The following is a 20170-nucleotide window of genomic DNA, read 5'->3' as shown; positions in this document are numbered from 1 at the left end:
AAAAAGCTACCAAGTGGGAGGGGACCTGAAAAGGGGTTGCCCCCCAAATTTTTTTCTAAGTTTAAATTTATATAATAGGACGTCAGGAAAAAAATTAAAAATATAAACCACTATAATGAGAAAAAGCAGCATTAAAAAAAAAAGACACAATGAAAACAAACAACTCAGTTAATAAACTTGATTTATAAAAATTCATCTTCTTTTACTGTCCTAATTAAACCAAAAAGTACCAGAAGCCGAATAGTCCTCACATGCATAAATGTCTTCCTAGACATTAGCACAGTCTTCTTTATCCTTATCTAGAGGATTCCATGCTTCCCACTCCCTACAACCTAGTCAGACAGAAACTAAACATCTTCCCTGTACCAAAGTTTATTCATCACTCAAATTCGGTTTACCTTGTGTCCTTGTCCTGTAACTAGGTAACATCGTCCCAGCATAAATCGACAGGAACCAACATTGACTTGACACCAGGGATGTAGCATCTGAATATAATTCTTAAAGGCATAAAAGATGCTTTCTGATTAGAAAACAAACATTGCTTAAGGAGATTTCTAATTCTTTTTCATACAGGGAGAGAAGTTAGTGTTTGGTCAATACAAACACTATTTCCTGAATCATTTGGAGATTTAAGAAACCTAACCCTGTTAATTAACAAGTTATTATTTATGTTATTTTGGTTCAAACGTCTTAAGAAAGCAAACAGGAATCTGGTAAAACACACACACACACACACACACATGTATTTTATATCTTACCAATTTTCCAATTTTTGCTATTTACTCATTCAGTGACTAGATTTCAGTAAAGCATTTATATGAAGACAATGGTACGCTTACATTATGATTTGAAAAACAACATCTAGCAGAGAGAATTAAGAAAAAAAGATGCTGTAGAAAAAATTATGTTAGGAATAACATTATCAAGAAAGATAAAGGCCTGGCGCGGGGGCTCATGCCTGTAATCCCAGGACTTTGGGAGGCCGAGGTGAGAGGATTGCCGAGTGCAGGGGTTTGAGATCAGCCTGGGCAATTTGGAAAGACCTTGTCTATACAATAAATCAAAAAATTAGCCGGGTGTTGGTGGCACATGCTTGCAGTTCCAGCTATAAGGCTGGAGGCAGAAGGATCACCTGAGTCCAGTGGACTGAGGCTGTGGTGGCCATGAGTGTGCCACTGCACACCAGCCTGGGCAACAGAGTAAGAATCCAACTCAAAAAAAAAAAAAAAAACAACAAAAACCCCAAAAAACCAAAAACCCAAACAAACAAAACACACTAAAGAAGCAGAGAAAACCCTCTTTTAAAAAATCTTGGTTGGGTTCAGTGGCTCAGCTTGTAATCCCAGCACTTTGAGAGGCCGAGGCAAGTGGATTCCTGAGCCCATGGGTTTGAGACCTGCCTGGGCAACTTGGCGAGACTTCATCTTTACAATAAATAAAAAATTAGCCGGGTGTGGTAGCGCGTGCTTGTAGTTCCAGCTACTTGGAAGGCTGAGGCGGAAGGATTGCCAGAGCCCAGCAGGGCAAGGCGCGGTGGCCGGGAGCGTGCCACTGCACTCCAGTCTGAGCTACAGAGTGAAACTCCAACACAAAAATTAAAAAAAAAATCTTATCATTTTTAAAAAAAAGCCTCTAGCACCTAATATTCCTAGGCAGTCTCCCATCCAAGTACTAACCAGTCCCAACCCTGTTTAACTTCTGAGATCAGGTAAGATTGGGCACATTCAGTGTGGCATGACTGAGTACAGGAAATGTCTTTGGGATATGTCTTGGCATAAACAAGCTTAAATTATTGTGGTTTTTATTATCAGGTCAATTAAAATGCAGTTAACATATACAAAGAAAAAAATCACAGCAATCCCATTCTTCACAAGAATGATTCAACATAAAATGTTCCAAAGAACTCACCTGCAATTGTACATACTGACAATTTCCCATCAAACATTCTAGAAAGAGACAACCGGGATTGCTAGGCCATCTAATCATTTGTTAAGGAAATTTCTTACTTTCTTACAACAAAACTTAAATAGATATCTATTGGGCATAAAATTTAGAAGAGTCCATGAAATAGCTTAATTAAAGATAAAAAAGGTAAAGAGAAAGTGGCCAAGCACAGGTTCTCTCCACATCACTATATAACCTTAGCATTAGACAAATACAGTGAAGGTTATATATATATAAAGGGGCCTTGTCACTCAGTTAACTATGGACTCACTAACGCATGCATTTCATTCCTGGATGGTCAATTTCCAATTCCAGCTGGTATACTGCAGACACAATTATTGGTGCCAGTGGACATGTAGAACACATCATCGTGCCTGGCATAAAGTCATTCATTAAATATCTGCTGAATGAATATCTTAAAGGGACCCAAGTATTAAATGCGTGTACAATGATGAAATCTTGGTCAACTCCTGAGCAAAATGTATAATAAAATAAAAATTTGGATCCTATCTGAAAACAATTATCTTGTTGAGGGGTAAGCACCAAACCTCACTAAAATTCTTTATTACAGAGGCAAAATAAGAGCCTTAGACTACTTAGATAGAAGAGACCCTTCAAGTGGCTTTTAAACAAAAGGATACAAAAGCTGCAATAAATAATTGGTAACTGCAGAAATCATTTCAGGCCAATTCAATCCAGTTTGGCTTAGAGGTGCCTTTGGCTGAGAGAAAAGATGAGATATAATGTGTTTTCTTGCAACTTCCTGGAAGAATAACTCCACAATTGTCTGAGGGATAGATACTTAAAAAGAAAAAATTATGAAAATCACAAACTTGTGATAATTATCAATTTTCAGTTAAGACAATTCATTTTATGCCTGTAACAAAGAACATTTATCACTTCAAAATAGAAAATGAATCATGTATATAATCAGTGACAATATAAATAAAAGCAGATTGTAAACGATAAAGTACTATACAAATGCAAAAAAAAATGCATTAAATTAATGTTAGGTATTTCTTTTCACTGGTCTTACTACACCTAAGTGCCTTTCCTAGAAACTCTTTATAATACAGTTAATCCCAAGATTTCGAGTTTCATATTATACCACAATAATACAAAATAAATTCCCTAGAATTATGGGTGTTCAAGCATAGGAGAGGGCTCCTTTTAAATATTTGTTGGCTAAGACAAGACTACAAAAGCTATTATGCACTTAGTAAATCAAAACAGCACACACACACACACACACACACACACACACACACCCCACACCTTAATTACTGTAGATCTGGGACTGTATTTCATAGACCCCCTTCCCCCAACAAGAAGTCTCAGGCAACCGCTTGCTCACGTCCTCTTAAAGTGAACACCAAGAGCGTAGCCAACCTTTCTACAGAGAAGGTGTTAAAAGACCACGTGAATGAATAAAGTCCCAGGTTAAAACCAGGTGTATACACAGTTCACTCCTTACCAAACTTATTTGCTATTAAAGAACCAGAGTCTGTTAGTTCCAGTACTGATAAATGTTGCAGATTAGAATTTCTGTGAGAAAAGAAGAAAAGACAGCTTAATAAATTTTCCTATGCAAACATTCCTTCAAGTTATCTACTAAGAACACTGTCAATTTAATTAATAGGTTGCACATAAGAGCTCCCCTGAAAGCACAAAGGAAACTGGAACACATCATGATTTAGACTAGACTCTGCCCATCAGATCACTCAGTGACTCTTCAATGAGGAGCCAGAGCCAATGGGCTGCTTTATCTGCTTTTTTCCTTTCATTATAAAGAAGCTCAGCTTACCTTTAATAACTAGCACAACGTTTTTTTGTATGGCCTACTTTTCTTCTGGCTTTATCTTATTATTTTACCTTCAACGTGATTTATCTATACATTACATACATATAACATAATAAGTATATACATAAAATAAAAAATACATTTGTTATTTTAATTCTTGTAAGTTGCCTTCAACCTTTAGAAATTGGAGCATCTAAAAGCTCTCTACATCTTTTTTTTTGAGTCAGAGTCCGACTCTGTCACCCAGGCTGAACTGCAGTGGCACACTGCTCATGGCCACCACAGCCTCGACCTGCTGGGCTCAGGTGATCCTTCCAAGTAGCTGGAACTCCAGGCGTGTGCCACCAAACCACTCAGCTAAATTTTTGATTTATTGTAGATATGAGGTCTCGTCATGTTGCCCAGGCTGGTATCAAACCCATGGGCTCAGGCAATTATCTCGCCTCCGCCTCCCAAAGTGCTGGGATTGCAGGTGTGAGCCACTGCGCCCAATCGGTTCTCTGCATCTTTTTTTTTTTTTTTTTGAGTTGGAGTCTCACTCGGTCGCCCAGACTGGAATGCAGTGGCCGCTGCCGGCCACCGCAGCCTCGCCTACTGGACTCAGGTGATCCTTCCGCCTCAGCCTTCCAAGTAGCCGGAATTACAGGCATGAGCTACCATGCCCGGTTGATTTTTTGATTTTTATTGTAGAGATGAGGTCTTGCTGCCCAGGCGGGTCTCGAACCCACAGGCTCAGGCAATCCACTCATCTCAGGCTCCCAAAGGTGCGGGATTACAGGCTGAGCCACCGAGCCTGGCAGTTCTCTGCATCTTAAAGGCTTATAATCTTTACAGTATAATGTTAAAACTTTTTCCCCTTTAAGACATTGGAAGAAACAAATTCGCAATTGGTTTTCAACACAATTGGGATCATGAAACTTACAGCGTGTCAAGTGGAACATCAGTTGCCAAGCACTGACTGCCCCATCTAATGAGGTAATAAGATAAGAGCAGGGGAGCTGTTCGATGCAGGAGGTCTTGCTGAGCTTGAAAGAGCTGACCAGCTCCCAAAATCACCTATGCGTGATAGGAGAGGGGATAAGACAATAAACAATAGCAGTAATGGTAACTCATATGTCTCAGGTGGAGAAAAAACAAAATAACACACACAGTCACAAAGGGAATAATATTATGAAAGCAACACACTGATTACATCTTGGGATAGCAAGTGACAAAATATCTTCTCAAACAATAATGGCCTCAAAATAATAAAAAACAGCTCACCAAGTCATGGAAACTGATGGTAAAGAAGAGGAACAAGGAAATCTAAATCCTCTCTTATGTTGTTGGTGTTTGGTAAAAAGCCAGTATGACGACTAAAGGCAAATTTGGCAATACTACCAAAAGCCTTAAAAATGTGCATGACCTGCGACAGATCAATCCTAGTTCCTAGAATTTATCCCAGAGATAAAACCAGATATTTATAGAAAGTTACAGGTAGAAAGGAAAGACTGGCAACAACTTGGATGGTCAAAAAGGGAACTGGCTAAATACATTAAAATTACACTAGGTGACTATCAAAAATAATGTTCTAGAATACTTCATAATATGGGAAAAGGCTGCTGCGATATATAAAGTGGAAGAACAAAAACAACCAGAGTACAAAAGACACTATATAGCATATTTCAATTTTATAAACAAACCAAAAACCTATTTGCATAGAAAAAAGGGTATATAACAAAATACACATTTAATATTATTAAAATGCACTCTAGTTTGAATACATGCTAAAAAGATGCTAAATATACACTATGCTTTAATACTATTAAATATAAGCTATATTTAAATAGTTGTTATCAATGGGTACAAGATTATAGATAAATATTTGTTTTGCTTACATATATTTTATAAAGGTTCTACAATAATGACTATTACTTCTGAGTTTAGAAAAAGACAAAGGTTATTATTTAAAAAACAAACAAAAAAAACGGCTGGGTGCAGTGGCTCATGCCTGTAATCCTCGTGCTCTGGGAGGTTGAGGTGGGAAGATGGCTTAGGGTCAGTCTGGGCAACATAGCAAGACCCTATTTCCACAAAAAACAAACAAACACAATATACATTTAAAAATGAGCCAGGCATAGTGGCATGTGTCTGCAGTCCTAGTTACTTAAGAGACTGAAGTACAAGGGTACCTGCATAATGAAAATTTGTATACCCAACCCTGAATTGTACCCACATCTTTAAAATCAACTTAATTGGCCGGGCTCGGTGGCTCAGCCTGTAATCCCGCACTTTGGGAGGCTGAGGTGAGTGGATTGCCTGAGCTCGCGGGTTCGAGACCCGCCTGGGCAACTTGGTGAGACCTCATCTCTATAATAAAATCAAAGAATTAGCGGGGTGTGGTAGCATGTGCCTGTAATTCCGGCTAGTCGGAAGGCTGAGGCGGAAGGATCGCCGGAGCCCAGCAGGTCGAGGCTGCGGTGACCGGGAGCGGCCACTGCACTCCAGTCTGGGCGACAGAGTGAGACTCCAACTCAAAATAAATAAATAAATAAATAAAAATAAAGAATAAATAAATTTAATTTAAAAAAATAATAATAATAACAAAAAAGACTGAAACAGGAGGATTGCTTGAGCCCAGGAGCTCAAGGTTACAGTGAGCTATGATCATGCCAATGCAATGCAGAGTGAGACTCTATCTCTAAAAAGTTTAAAATAATTAAGTAAAAAAGAAAACCTGAAGAAATGGAAGAATCTACACGGATTAAAAAGATAGTAAGGGCTAACTAACCTAAGTGACAGACTGTCAGGAAAGGTTCCTGTTTCTCCCTGACAGTCTTAAACAAATTATCTTCCTAAATGTTTTTTTCTTAATATTGCCTGAAATTCTACCATTTGCAATGGTAGAATTATCTGAATTAATAAGTTCTGATTTAAACAGCATAAATATCTCTGGAGCCTCAAAGGAATTTCAGCTATTTACATATTAACATACATGGGTTTAATCAGAGCTTCCTTGCCAGGCTCAGAGATTAGTGAGGCCAAGAACACTGGTTCATGAGTGTTAATCCCAGAACTTTGGGAGGTCAAGGTGGAAGGAATGCTCAAACCCAGGAGTTCAAGACAAGCCTGGACAACATAGTGAGATCCTTTCTCTATTTCAAATAATTTTTTTAAAAAAGAAAGAGATTACTGACAGAGACCAGTGGGATTTCTAACTATAGGCAGAAAGGTAATTTTCTTCTTCTTCTTCTTTTTTTTTTTGAGTCAGAGTCTCACTTTATTGCCCAGGCTGAAGTGTAGTGGCACACTCACAGCCACCACAGTCTCGACCTGCTGGGCTCAGGTGATCCTTCCACCTCAGTCTTCTAAGTAGCTGGAACCACAGGTAGAGGTGAGGTCTCGCCATATTACTCAGGCTGGTCTCGAACCCCTAAATCAGGCAATCCTCTTGACTTTGCCTCCCAAAGTGCTGGGATTACAGGCATGAACCACCATGTCCAGCAGCTATCACTTTCTATTTCTTGGTGGGATGATACCACTATTGCTACTATCATTTTCTTCCACATCAATGTTTATTTTTTCTAACTTTTTAATATAAAAGTCTAAATATATGTAATCCCAGCACTTTGGGAGGATGAGGAGAGTGGATTGCCTGAGCCCACAGGTTCGAGACCCGCCTGGCCAACTTGGAGAGACCTCATCTCTATAATAAATCAAAAAATCAGCCGGGAGTGGTAGCACATGCCTGTAATTCCGGCTACTTGGAAGGCTGAGGTGGAAGGATTGCCGGAGCCCAGCAGGTCGAGGCTACGGTGGCCGGGAGCGGCCACTGCACTCTAGTCTGGGTGATAGAGTGAGACTCCAACTCAAAAAAAAATAAAAAAATAAAAAAAATATATATAATTCATTTTTGCTGCTGTTTCTAACTCTCACTTTGTCTTTTTGTGTTGCCATTGTTCTGCAAACTAAGTAAATGGGTAAAAAAAATTTCTAATCGTAAATTATGAAATCACAAAATGAAATTTATCAAAAGAATATTACTTTTCCAATTTTACATTTCCGACTCAGTGCAGATATATTTGATCTGCACTGTTTAATACTTCCATACAAGCCTTCAAAGTCAAGTCTTTTTTTAAAAAATATACTTAACTTGCTTATTTATCTTTTCAAGTTATGCCATATGACACAAAGGGTATACCCAAGAGGCCTTTCTTATACAAATGCTCTTTATCACTTCCTTCTGTCACAATGAAGTGTTGGTACCCACTGTGACTTCACTTTCCATGGGATGCCAGCTGATATTTTTAATGTATATCTCAGTATATATTCCATTTCTTTATTTGCGTTTTTGCACAATTTAAGTAGAAAACCTCAATGAAATATAAATTTTTGAAAAACTTGACCTTGTATAAGTTATCCTGTATGATCACCAGCGATCTCTTTATGTCCTCTGAGAGGGAACCTTCGAGTGCAAAGGACTAAATTTTGGGAGAGACAACCTGGGAAAACTTTCCACTGTTATACCTACAAAGGATCATGTATAGAGTAAAACAATCTGCTTCATATATGTTCTTAATCTGCAATCTTGAAAAAATTATAATGTCTATTCATTTTAACTCAACAAATATTATATAGCGTATCTAAAAGGCCAAGCATGGGGGATGAAGCCGTAAACAAAGACAAAAGTATGTGCTGGCAAAACTGACATTTTGCTATGTGTCCACAGGTCTGCCAAGGTTTTAGATTTTATAAATTCTCCCTGAAGTAGTACTTACTGCATCTCCTAGTCTCATTAATAGCTGCTGTAAGATCAAAAGGTCTCGGCAGATAATGAAGCGAGTACTGGCGATTTTACACACACCTCTGCACACAATATGCCCAGCTGTGGTACCACCATAGAGCTGGGAAAGATTCATTCGAATATTCAAAGGTTGAGCTGTCATAAGAAGAAACATGGAGTTAAATGTGTCACTGCTTTCTCTAAATCAAACTGGCACATTCGTTGCTCTGTCATTTACCTGGATCAAATCCCTTTTCCATTTCCACTTCTGTTTCATAATCCATTTCACGTATAAGAACTCCAATGGCATGGATTGGGTTCCTAATCTCCTGCAGTTTACTACAAATATCCTCCATTACATTTTCTCTATAAGGATAATTAGAAAACTCTGATTAGTACTGAAAATCTATAAAACAGGTTCTGTACATCCCAGAAGCTAAATGATTTTTCAAATAGGAAAACCAGCCACATAATAAAAAACACAGAATCAAGCCGGGCTCGGTGTCTCAGTCTGTAATCCCACGCCTTTGGGAGACTGCGGTGAGTGGATTGCCTGAGCATGTGGGTTCAAGACCCGCCTGGGCAACTTGGTAAGACCTTATCTGTACAATAAATCAAAAAAATTAGCCGGGTGTGGTAGCACGCGCCTGTAGTTCTAGCTACTTGGAAGGCTGAGGTGGAAGGATCGCCAGAGCCCAGCAGGTCGAGGCTGTGGTGGCCGGGAGTGGCCACTGCACTCCAGTCTGGGTGACAGAGTGAGACTCCGACTCAAAAAAAAAAAAAAGACAGAATCACTCTGACATACAAGATACTTTCATCCCACACAACAAATTTCCCCTCTTTTTTCCAAAAAAGACAGACAAACATGAATGTCAGAAAAATATTTTTACTTTTTAGAATTCGTAGCTCAGTTAACAGTTAATAGCTATATAGTATTTTATGAGACTGCTTCTAGACTTGAGGTCATATGTAGTTACATTTTTTCGGCTTAAAAGTGGAAATAGCTAAGGAGTGTTTAACACTCATCTGCTGAATCAACTAGCAAAAAAGAAATTTTTTAAATTAAAAAAATATGTATATATGTGCAAAGAAAAAGAAAAAAATAGAAAGCTGAAATACCTATATTTTTTTTTTGAATTGGAGTCTCACTCTGTCACCCAGACTGGAGTGCAGTGGCCACTCCCAGCCACCACAGCCTCGGCCTACAGCGCTCTGGCGATCCTTCCGCCTCAGCCTCCCGAGTAGCCGGAATTACAGGTGCGCGCTACCAGGCCCGGCTAATTTTTTGATTTATTGTAGAGATGAGGTCTCGCCAAGTTGCCCAGGCGGGTCTTGAACCTGCGGGCTCAGGCAATCCACTCACCCCAGCCTCCCAAGGTGAGGGATTACAGGCTGAGCCACTAAGCCCGGCTGAAATACCTATTTTGAATCATAGCAAATCACTTGAATTTTAAGTCACTACTTTGTACACTCTGGAATGTTCATTTAAAAAACCAACTTTTGTACTAAAAATTGCTGAATTTCCATTAGAAAATGCACTTTACCCTAAATTCTCCTTACACATCAATAGTGATCAAATCTTCCAGAATCTGTTCTGCAGCCTTTTCTGGAGACTGTAAGTTTTGACAACTCATTTCCATTGTAACTGACATATCCATAGTTATTGACTCTCCAATCAGTCGGAGGCATTTTATAAGACATGTGACATCCCGAGCGACATCTACATCTACAAGTAAGACAAAGTTAACATGCATGTTTCAAGCCAATTATGATCTATTAATTGAATTATATTAAAATAAGACACTCTTGATTAAATGCCAGGGAATCTATCTGAGGTCTCAGAGATGCTTAGTCTCTTCAGTTTTCCTTAAAATATCTACAGCATGCTATAGGGATAAGCACAGGTCACTGTGGCAATCAGTGTTTGTTATATCTATTTGAAACAAAGTATAGAGGGGCTCATGTAAGAAGGGGATTAAGTATGGACTTCACAATTATTATTACCATCAGATATGGCTGTCTCATCCTCTGTCAAAAGGTTCTCATCAGGCAGGAAATACAAATGGTCCACTAAGGAAGTGGGCACGAGGAAAGACAGGTACCCCTAAAAATATAAATCTACTGGTTACATTTCTTCATTGAATATTTTAAATGTATAAAATAATTCAGATGTGAATCTTATAAGAAGGAAACATCAGATAATTCCAAGTCTAGGGACACAAACAACAGGCAGTCTTCTAACAATGTCACTGTCATGAAAGACAAAGAAAGGCTGGTAACAGTTCAAGATTAAGCTAGAGAAACATGACATCTGGGTATATATTAGATCTTGGGTCCTTGATCAGGAAGAAAAATCATAACTAATTGGCAAAATTTTAACTACATAAAATATATATATTTGGTTAAAAAAAAACTGAGACAGTGTCTCACTCTGTCACCCAGCGTGGAGGGCAGTGGCACGTTCCTGGTTCAGTGTACCCTTGACTTCCTGGGCTCAAATGATCCTTACATCTTAGCTCCCCTTGTAGTTGGGTCTACAGGTATGTGCCACCATGCCTGCCTAATTTTTGTATCTTTTGTAGAGATAACTTCTTTTTTTTTGAGTTGGAGTCTCACTCTGTCACCCAGGCTGGAGTCCAGTAGCACACTCACGGTCACCCCAGCATCAACCTGCTGGGCTCCTGCAATCCGTCTGCCGCAGCCTTCCAAGTAGCTGGCACTACAGGCTTGTGCTACCACACCTGGATAATTTTTTATTTATTGTAGAGATGAGGTCTCGCTAAGTTGCCCAGGCTGGTCTATAACCCGCAGGCTCAGGCAATTCACTCACCTTGGCTTCCAAAAGTGCTAGGAATACAGGCTGAGCCACTGAGCCCAGCTGAGAAACAAGGTCTTACTATGTTACCCAGGCTGGTCTCGAACTCCTTGTTGATCTCCCAAAGTGCTGGGATTACAGGCATGAGCCAACGTACCCAGCCAATATTTGGTAAAATTTGAACACAAACTGTATAATATTATGTCATATCAAATTCCCTAATTTTTAAATTGTGGTGTAGCTATTTAAAAGAATATTCCTAGCTGGGCTTGGTGGCTCAGCCTGTAATTCCGCGCCTTTGGGAGGCTGAGGTGAGTGGATTGCCTGAGCCCGCGGGTTCGAGACCCACCTGGGCAGCGAGACCTCATCTCTGCAATAAATCAAAAAATCAGTCGGGCGTGGTAGTGCACGCCTGTAGTTCCAGCTACTTGGAAGGCTGAGGCGGAAGGATTGCTGGAGCTGAACTCAAGTTTGGGCAACAGAGTGAGACTCCAACTCAAAAAAATAAAAGAATATTCTTGGCTTGGCATGGTGACTCACACTTATAATTCCAACCCTTTGGGAGGCCAAGGTGGAAGGACTGTTTGAGCCCAGGTGTTTGAGAGCAGCCTGGGCAACAAAGCAAGACACCATCTCTTTAAAAAAAAAAAAAAGGAGAGCGAGAACATTCTTGTTCTTAGATACATGCTGAAATATTTAAGGATAGAAGGACATGATGTCCACAACGAACTTTTCAGGAATAAAATTATATGAATTTATATAATAAAAACAGGCCAGGTATGGTGATTCAGTTATAATCCCAGTACTTTGAGAGGCTAAGGTGGGAGGATTGCTTGAGGCCAGAAGTTTGAGACCAGCCTGGGTAAAATAGCAAGACACTGCCTTTACAAAAAAAAAAAAATTAGCCAGGCATGGTGGCATGTGCCTAAAGTCCTAGCTACTCAAATAGGATGACTGCTTGAGCCCAGGATGTTGAGGTTGTGGTGAGCCATGATCATGTCATTGCACTTGAGCTCGGGCAATAGAGCAAGACCCTATCTTTAAAAAAAAAAAAAAAAAAAAGAGGCCAGGCTCGGTGGCTCAGCCTGTAATCCCGCGCCTTTGGGAGGCTGAGGTGAGTGGATTGCCTGAGCCCGCAGGTTCGAGACCTGCCTGGGCAGCGAGACCTCATCTCTACAATAAATAAAAAAATCAGCCGGGCGTGGTAGTGCATGCCTGTAATTCTGGCTACTGGGAAGGCTGAGGTGGAAGGATCGCCGGAGCCCAGCAGGTCGAGGCTGCGGTGGCCGGGAGCAGCCACTGCACTCCAGTCTGGGCGACAGAGTGAGACTCCAACTCAAAGAAAAAAAAAGAAAAGAAAAGAAAAACAAAACAAAGCAAGTGAGTTAGCAAATGATGAATATGGGTGAAGGGTATACAGAAATTCTTTATGCTATTCCTATACATCTTACCTTAGGTTTGAAATTACTTCAATATGCAAAGTAAATAAGTGACAATAAAGTAAAATGCAAAAAAGTATACATAATGCAGTAAACTATCTAAATAAATGAATCATGATTTTAGGAAATAAAAAATATAAACACAAAGTCCTAAAAACTAATCACACTATCTGCCACATTAACATTTCTGCAAGACCCACTGAATGGTATAAAGAAGTTCTCAACCGGGTGCAGTGGCTCACACCTATAACTCAGCACTGAAGCAGATCACCTGAGGCCACAAGTTTGAGACTAACCTGGCCAACATAGTGAGGTCTTATCTGTACAGAAAAAAATTTAAACTAGCTGGGTATGGTGGTGTGCACCTGCAGTCCGGCGACTCTGAAGGCTGAGGCAAAGGACTGACAGAGTCCAGGAGTTCAAGGCTGCAATGAGCTATAATCATGCCACTGCATGCTGCTGGCCAGCCTGGGCAACAGAGAGAGAACTTGTTTCCAAAAAAAAAAAAAAAGGCAAAAAGGAAGCTCTTGTCTATGCTTCAGCTCTTACTTTTTTCAGCAGGCACACCATGTTTGTGTGTGGATTCAAATGTAGGGCAACAGGATGAGAGAGGGCTTCTTGGTACTGAAGACAGCAGGCATAGAACTTGCACCAGACATTCTGTTGTAGACTTCGAAACTCCTCCTGGGAGAATTCGTACTCTGTTACACTTCCTAGAAGCTGGTGAAGAAGAAAGGAAAGAAATTAAACTCTTGATACCATACACAATATTTCTCTAAAAAAAATATAATTGTCAGCTAGGCACAGTGGATCACACCTGTAATCCCAGCACTTTGGGTGGCTGAGGCAGGAAAACTGCTTGAGCCTAGGAGTTCGAGACCAGCCTAGGCAACAGAGTGAGACCTCATTTCTACAAAAAAAAAATTAAAAAAAAAAATGTAGCCAGGCATGGTGGTGCACACCTGTAGGCCCAGCTACTTGGGAGGCTGAGGTGGAAAGACTGCCTGAGCCCTGGAGGTTGAGGCTGAGATGAGCCATGGTGGTGCCAATGCACTCTAGCCTGGACGACTTAAAGGAAAAAAGAATATATATGATATATATATTATATATGTGATGATACATAATATATATCAAATATTAAATTATGTGTAAATATTATATATAATATACATAAAGTTGCCATTTTACTAAGCTATAGCTAAATGAAGATTCCTTATGTATTAAATGATAATTACACAAATATATATCTAGCACTCTTATTAAAAGTCTTAAATATTTATATTTCCAACAATAAAGTCAAGTGAACAATTACAATACCTCAGTAACAATTTTCTGTATGTCAAGATGCAAGATATTATCATTCTTTCAATACCCAAACCTCACCTCATTTTCAACAGCTAAAGTAACTTCTTTCTTCAGTTCACTCCAGGAAAGATCCAAATTCCTCTCAGTTCCTCGGCAGAAAATCTAAAATGAAAAGAGACATTTTAGAGTACCACATGATACTCAGAACTGAATGAAAAACACTCCAGTTTAGAAGGTGCTAAGGCAATGTACAACTATACAACAGAGACTGGAAGAAAGTTAAGAACCTGGGTATATTTAGTCTGGAGGAAGACGAACTGAAGGGTTGCTTTATAGAAAAAAAATATGTTCTATGAAATTCTGAAAAAAAGACATCCCTAAAAGGCTGGAGTGCAGTGGCACACTCACAGCCACTGCAGTCTCTACCTGCCGGGTTCAGGCGATTCTTCCACCTAAGCCTTCCAAGGAGCTGGAACTACAGGCGCGCACTACCACGCCCGGCTAATTTTTGATTTATTGTAGAGATGAGGTCTCGCCAAGTTGCCCAGGCAGGTCACGAACCCGTAAGCTCAGGCAATTCACTCACCTCAGCCTCCCAAAGCGCGGGATTACAGGCTGAGCCACCGAGCCCGTCCTTGATTTATTGTATAGATGAGGTCTCACCAAGTTGCCCAAGCTGATCTCAAACCCATGGGCTCTCACCTCCACCTCCCAAAGGGCTGGGATTACAGACATGAGCCACTGTGTCTGGCTGAGGGTTCCATTCATTCATTCATTCGAGTTGGAGTCTCACTCCTGTTGCCCAGGTTGGAGTGCAGTGGCACACTCATGGCCACCAGACTCAACCTCTGGGGCTTAGGCAATCCTTCCGCCTCAGCCTTGCAGGTAGCCAGAACTACAGACACATGCCACCACGCCCGGCTAGTTTTTGTGATTACTGTAGAGACAAGGTCTCACCAAGTTACCCAGGTTGGTCTCAAACCCCTGGGCTCAGGCAATCTTCTCGCCTTGGCCTCTCAAAGTGCTAGGATTACAGAATGAGCCATCCATCATGCCCGGCTGTTGAGGTTTCCTTTTAAAAGGCACAGTTTGGAAGCAATAACTCACACAAGAACTAGTGACAAACTAGAGGGAGAGACAATTAAAGGTTGAAAAACTGTCTATCAGAGAATACAGAGGTATTTCTGCTTTGTGTGAGAGGTCAGACTAGGAGATTCTACGGCACTTTTCAATTCTGTGACTATTGCATTTCATGTTGTTATTATTATTATTATCTAAACCTTTTGGGCTCAGCCTTCTAAGTAGCTGGGACTACAGGTGTATGCCACCACGCCTGGTTAATTTTTTTAAAAAATTTACAATAGAGATGAGGTCTTGCCATGTTGCCCAGGCTGGTCTTGAACTCCTGGGCTCAGGCAATCCTCTTGCCTCAGCCTCCCAAAGTATTGGGACTACAGGCATGAGCCACCATGCCTGGCTATTATTATTTTTTTGAGTCAGAGTCTCATATTGCCCAGGCTGGAATGCAGTGCCACAATTATCGCTCACCACATGACCTCCTCCTGGCCTCCAGTGATCCTTCCAACTCAGCCTCCTGAGTAGCTGAGACTATAGGTGCATACCACCATGCCTGGCTTTTAATACACAAACACACACACACACACACATATATACACACTTTTTTTTTTTTAGTTTTTGGAAGGCAGCTGTGCTCACCACTATACCATCAACGTCTTTTTTTTTTTTTTTGAGTTGGAGTCTCACTCTGTCACCCAGACTGGAGTGCAGTGGCTGCTCCCGGCCACCACAGCCTCGACCTGCCAGGCTCCAGGGATCCTTCCGCCTCAGGCTTCCAAGTAGCCAGAATTACAGGCATGTGCTACCACACCTGGCTGATTTTTTGATTTATTGTAGAGATGAGGTCTCGATGCCCAGGCAGGTCTCGAACCCGTGGGCTCAGGCAATCCACTCACCTCAGTCTCCCAAAGGCGCGGGATTACAGGCTGAGCCACCAAGGCCGGCTATTTTTTTATTTTTATTATGGAGATGAGGTCTTGCCAAGTTGCCCAGGCGGGTCTCGAACCCGCAGGCTCAGGCCATTCACTCACCTCAGCCTCCCAAGGTGTGGGATTACAGGCTGAACCACCGAGCCCAGCTTCAATGCTTTTTTTTAGTTTTGGTAGAGACAAGGTCTTGCTATGTTCCCTAAGCTGGTCTTGAACTCCCAGGCTCAAGCAATCCTCCTGTCTTGGCCTCCCAGAATACTGGAATTACAGGCGTGAGCCACTATGTCTGGCATTAATGTATCTTTTTATGATAGTGTTAGGCACATTTTCTCTCTCTCTTTTTTTTTTTTTTTGAGTTGGGGTCCCACTCTTTCGCCCAGACAGGAGTGCAGTGGCCGCTCCCGGCCACTGTAGACTTGACCTACTGGGCTCTGGCGATCCTTCCACCTCAGCCTTCCAAGTAGCCGGAACTACAGGCACGCGCTCCCACGCCTGGCTAATTTTTTGATTTATTGTCGAGATGAGGTCTCACCAAGTTGCCCAGGAGGGTCTCAAACCCGCAGGCTCAGGCAATCCACTCACCTTGGTCTCCCAAAGCGCGAGATTACAGGCTGAGCCACCGAGCCCAGCCCATTTTCTCTTTTTACCTTTGGCATGTTTTACTAGTTATTGGGAAAACCGTCCCTGCCCCAATCTTCCCACAAGAAATCTTATTTAATGGAAGGAACATTAAAAAAAAATTATAACAGTATTTATAAACACATGTATATACAAATACAAAAATACATCCAGTGCTTAATATATGCAAAACAAAAAGACAGGGTCTTGGTCTGTCACTAGGCTGGAGTGCAAACTCCAACTCCTGGGCTCAAGTGATTCTTTTGCCTCTGCCTCCCGAAGTAGTTGATGTGATTACAGGTGCACACCACCACGCCCAGCTAATTTTTAAAATTTTTGTAGAGACAGGGTCTCACTATGTTGCCCAGGCTGCAAAATAAAGTTAATAGTAATTATTAATTATATAATATAGTAATAAAATAAGAAATAGTCTTAAATAAACATTAAATATTTTCTTGCTGACCTGTAACGCTTTACACAAAGTTGCATTTGTGAATCGTCCTGGTGTAAAAAGAGTCTGCAAGTACATCTCCTGTTAGAACATTAAGACAAAAATTAGTATCATTCTAAACAAGATAAAACTCAGAGAAATGTGAAGGAAGAATTCAACACATAATACCAATGTTTGAGTTTCTACGCATGAACATGGACATTTTGCCCTGCTACATTTAAGCAATAACAAGCAGTGGTGCAGTTATGTGTTTTTACACTGAAAGTGAGGACTGCAAGGTCTTTGAGCGAACTAGATAAAGTATAATGCAAATGGTGTGCCCCTCATAGCACGCTTCGGTGGCTTCCACCGGAACACAAGCCTTGTCAAATGCCAATCTTAAATGGAAGTGAACGCAGTTTACTGGTGACACAAGCGAATTAAGAGAACAATTAAACTAAGCTGGTTTCTGCACCGTCTGTAAAAGTACTCATTAAAAGAAAAGGCATTAGTAATGGGCGTTATATGTAAACAAAACAAGATAAACTGCAAAACGGGCTCTCAGGAGTAGGGAAATCACGTATACAGGATAAAATGGGAAATTTCATACTGCCTGATTGTTTTGACCAATTCTCATCAACCAGGCTTGCCTTGTAGTAGTAAATTTGACTGACTTTCTTTCAAGTTTCCTCACTTCTTTTTTTTGTCTGTTTTTTTTGTTTTTTGAGTTGGAGTCTCACTATGTCACCCAGACTGGAGTGCAGTGGCCGCTCCCGGCCACCGCAGCCTCGACCTGCTGGGCTCCGGCGATCCTTCCACCTCAGCCTTCCAAGTAGCTGGAACTACAGGCACGCGCTACCACGCCTGGCTAATAATTTTTTGATTTATTGTAGAGATGAGGTCTCGCCAAATTGCCCAGGCAGGTCTCGAAGGTTTCCACACTTCTACCGAGGTTCTGGTGGATGAAAAAATGATCAAAATAAAAAAGACAAAAGTTTGAATAAGCAGTATATGATTTTGGCTTTCAGACAACAGCCAAGTAATAGTTGACTGGAACAATAAATAATCATTACCAATAAACTCTTGGGATTAAAGACTTAGTAATATTCAATTTAACATATTTTAAGTGTGTTTTCCACTCCTGCAAATAGTCATTGCTTCAGATTCTGGGTCCATAGTCTCTAATGTCATTTTAACACGAAGGTATCAACTGACAGATTTTTTTTTTCTTTTTTCTTTTGAGTTGGAGTCTCACACTATTGCCCAGACTGGAGTACAGTGGTCGCTCCTGGCTACCGCAGCCTCGACCTGCTGGGCTCTGGCAATCCTTCCGACTCAGCCTTCCAAGTAGCTGTAACTACAGGCGCGCACTACCATGCCCAGATAATTTTTTATTTATTGTAGAGATGAGGTCTCGCCAAGTTGCCCAGGCAGGTCTCGAACCTGTGGGCTCAGGCAATTTACTCATCTCAGCCTCCCCAAGCGTGGGATTACAGGCTGAGCCACCAAGCTCGGATCAGATTTTTTTTTCATTTATCCTGAGGGTGTTCCTGAAAAATGTGTAGACTGGCCTATTGTACTCTCTGCTGTGTGATCTTTTACAATTTTATTCCTAACTTCATCTCATTCCTATTTCATGTGCATGTGCCAACATGGTTAGTGCAGTGGTACCTAATGTTCATGCCTGCCCAGATTCTGTTCCTCTCATTTTACTAAGAAATCTCTTATCCACCCATACTCACCAGACCCTGCAACAGCAAGGCACAAGCTGGACATGTGTCCTATGCCAGGCCAGGACACTTCTTCTGATCAGAGTGATTATATCAGCAATTAGCACATGCTTCCACCCAGGCCAGTGAGTATCACCTCAAGGATGTGGGACTGAGGTGCTGCCTCTGTCCACTGGGGTTGCTAAGATCACAGAATGCATGCTCACTCAGCAAACATATCCAACCAGGAGGAGAGAAGAGACAGAAAGGAGAGCCAAAGCATTGCTTCAGTCATTGCTGAAGCTAAGAAATACTGAACTTGGCTGCAAAGTCAACGCATTCTCCTTTGAGCTTAAGTCAGTTTAAGGTTGGTTTCTGTCACCTACAGTTGAGAGTTCGGACTGATACAGCAGCTGCTCTTTAAAATAATGATTGGAGTAAATCATCCCCTTATACAACACTTTAGCAGCTGCTTACTCTGGGGTCTTGATCATCTCTGATGATGATTTCTTCTTCTGGCAGAGACTGCATAAAAACTGGATTCCACTGACCTGCAACATTCCTGTGGAGAAAAAAAAAGGCCATCAGTTTACACAGAAATGAATAAAAATGATTCTTCTGCTGCTGGCAGTATCTGGGCAGGGAGGATACCATCACTGAACCTCTGTAATGACTGCTTAATAAATTCTATTAAAAAGATTCAAAAACAATTTTAAAAGGAGAAGAAACTTATTCTTGGCAGAGTTTAGTTTTTATGGAAGCATTCTTTCTCACCGAGTTTTAACAGGTACCATCTCGAAATTAAAACTCTCAACACAAATACAAATAATAGTGAACTTTTAGTCTGCATTTACTATTTGCTATATATTATCCTAAATGTAGTTCCAGACACCACTTATACCTGTCCTTTGAAAGATATATTACTCCCATTTTGCACATGTAGAAGTGAAGCTTAGGGTATATCACAACTAGTAAGTTGCACAATCAGGATTCTAACCCTTACCTGACTTCAGAACCTATGCATTCTGACCACTTACTCAAATGCCATCTGCAAGGAGTGTGCTCGTATTTTCTGAGGTATGACTTGGGGTCAACCTGGGGCAATCATTCCTAGATTCTACCTAGGCTTTAGGGTTATACAGAGTCCAAAGGCTTCTGTTCAGTGGTCCTTTAGCTGTGTTCCAGGGGATCCTCTTCAAGTGTTGCAGGGATTTCACAAGTGTTTGTTTTACAATTTTTTTTTTTTGAGTTGGAGTCTCACTCTGTCACACAGACTGGAGTGCAGTGGCCGCTCCCAGCCACCACAGTCTCAACCTGCTGGGCTCTGGCGATCCTTCCAAG

The 20170-nt window shown here is 40.9% G+C and overlaps 1 protein-coding gene across 1 annotated transcript in view; it reads right to left on the bottom strand.

The window, feature by feature from the left end:
• The window catches only part of NUP160 (nucleoporin 160), a 75809-nt gene that overhangs the window by 27444 nt on the left and 28195 nt on the right, over positions 1-20170 (bottom strand). The window contains exons 10-22 of the mRNA XM_008073779.2: positions 19307-19391; positions 17154-17222; positions 14145-14228; positions 13311-13481; positions 10512-10611; positions 10068-10233; positions 8746-8873; positions 8503-8663; positions 4668-4801; positions 3419-3489; positions 2586-2745; positions 1909-1978; positions 399-497 (exon numbers count right to left, since the gene is read on the bottom strand). Coding sequence (XP_008071970.1) covers positions 399-497; positions 1909-1978; positions 2586-2745; positions 3419-3489; positions 4668-4801; positions 8503-8663; positions 8746-8873; positions 10068-10233; positions 10512-10611; positions 13311-13481; positions 14145-14228; positions 17154-17222; positions 19307-19391 — 1498 coding nt within the window. The remainder of the gene's footprint in view (positions 1-398; positions 498-1908; positions 1979-2585; positions 2746-3418; positions 3490-4667; positions 4802-8502; positions 8664-8745; positions 8874-10067; positions 10234-10511; positions 10612-13310; positions 13482-14144; positions 14229-17153; positions 17223-19306; positions 19392-20170) is intronic.

The sequence above is a fragment of the Carlito syrichta genome, unplaced genomic scaffold, assembly GCF_000164805.1.
Source record: "Carlito syrichta isolate Samal-C Ts95f unplaced genomic scaffold, Tarsius_syrichta-2.0.1 Scaffold316143, whole genome shotgun sequence".
Taxonomy (NCBI): Eukaryota; Metazoa; Chordata; class Mammalia; order Primates; family Tarsiidae; genus Carlito; species Carlito syrichta.
This window is presented reverse-complemented; position numbering and strand designations above follow the sequence as displayed.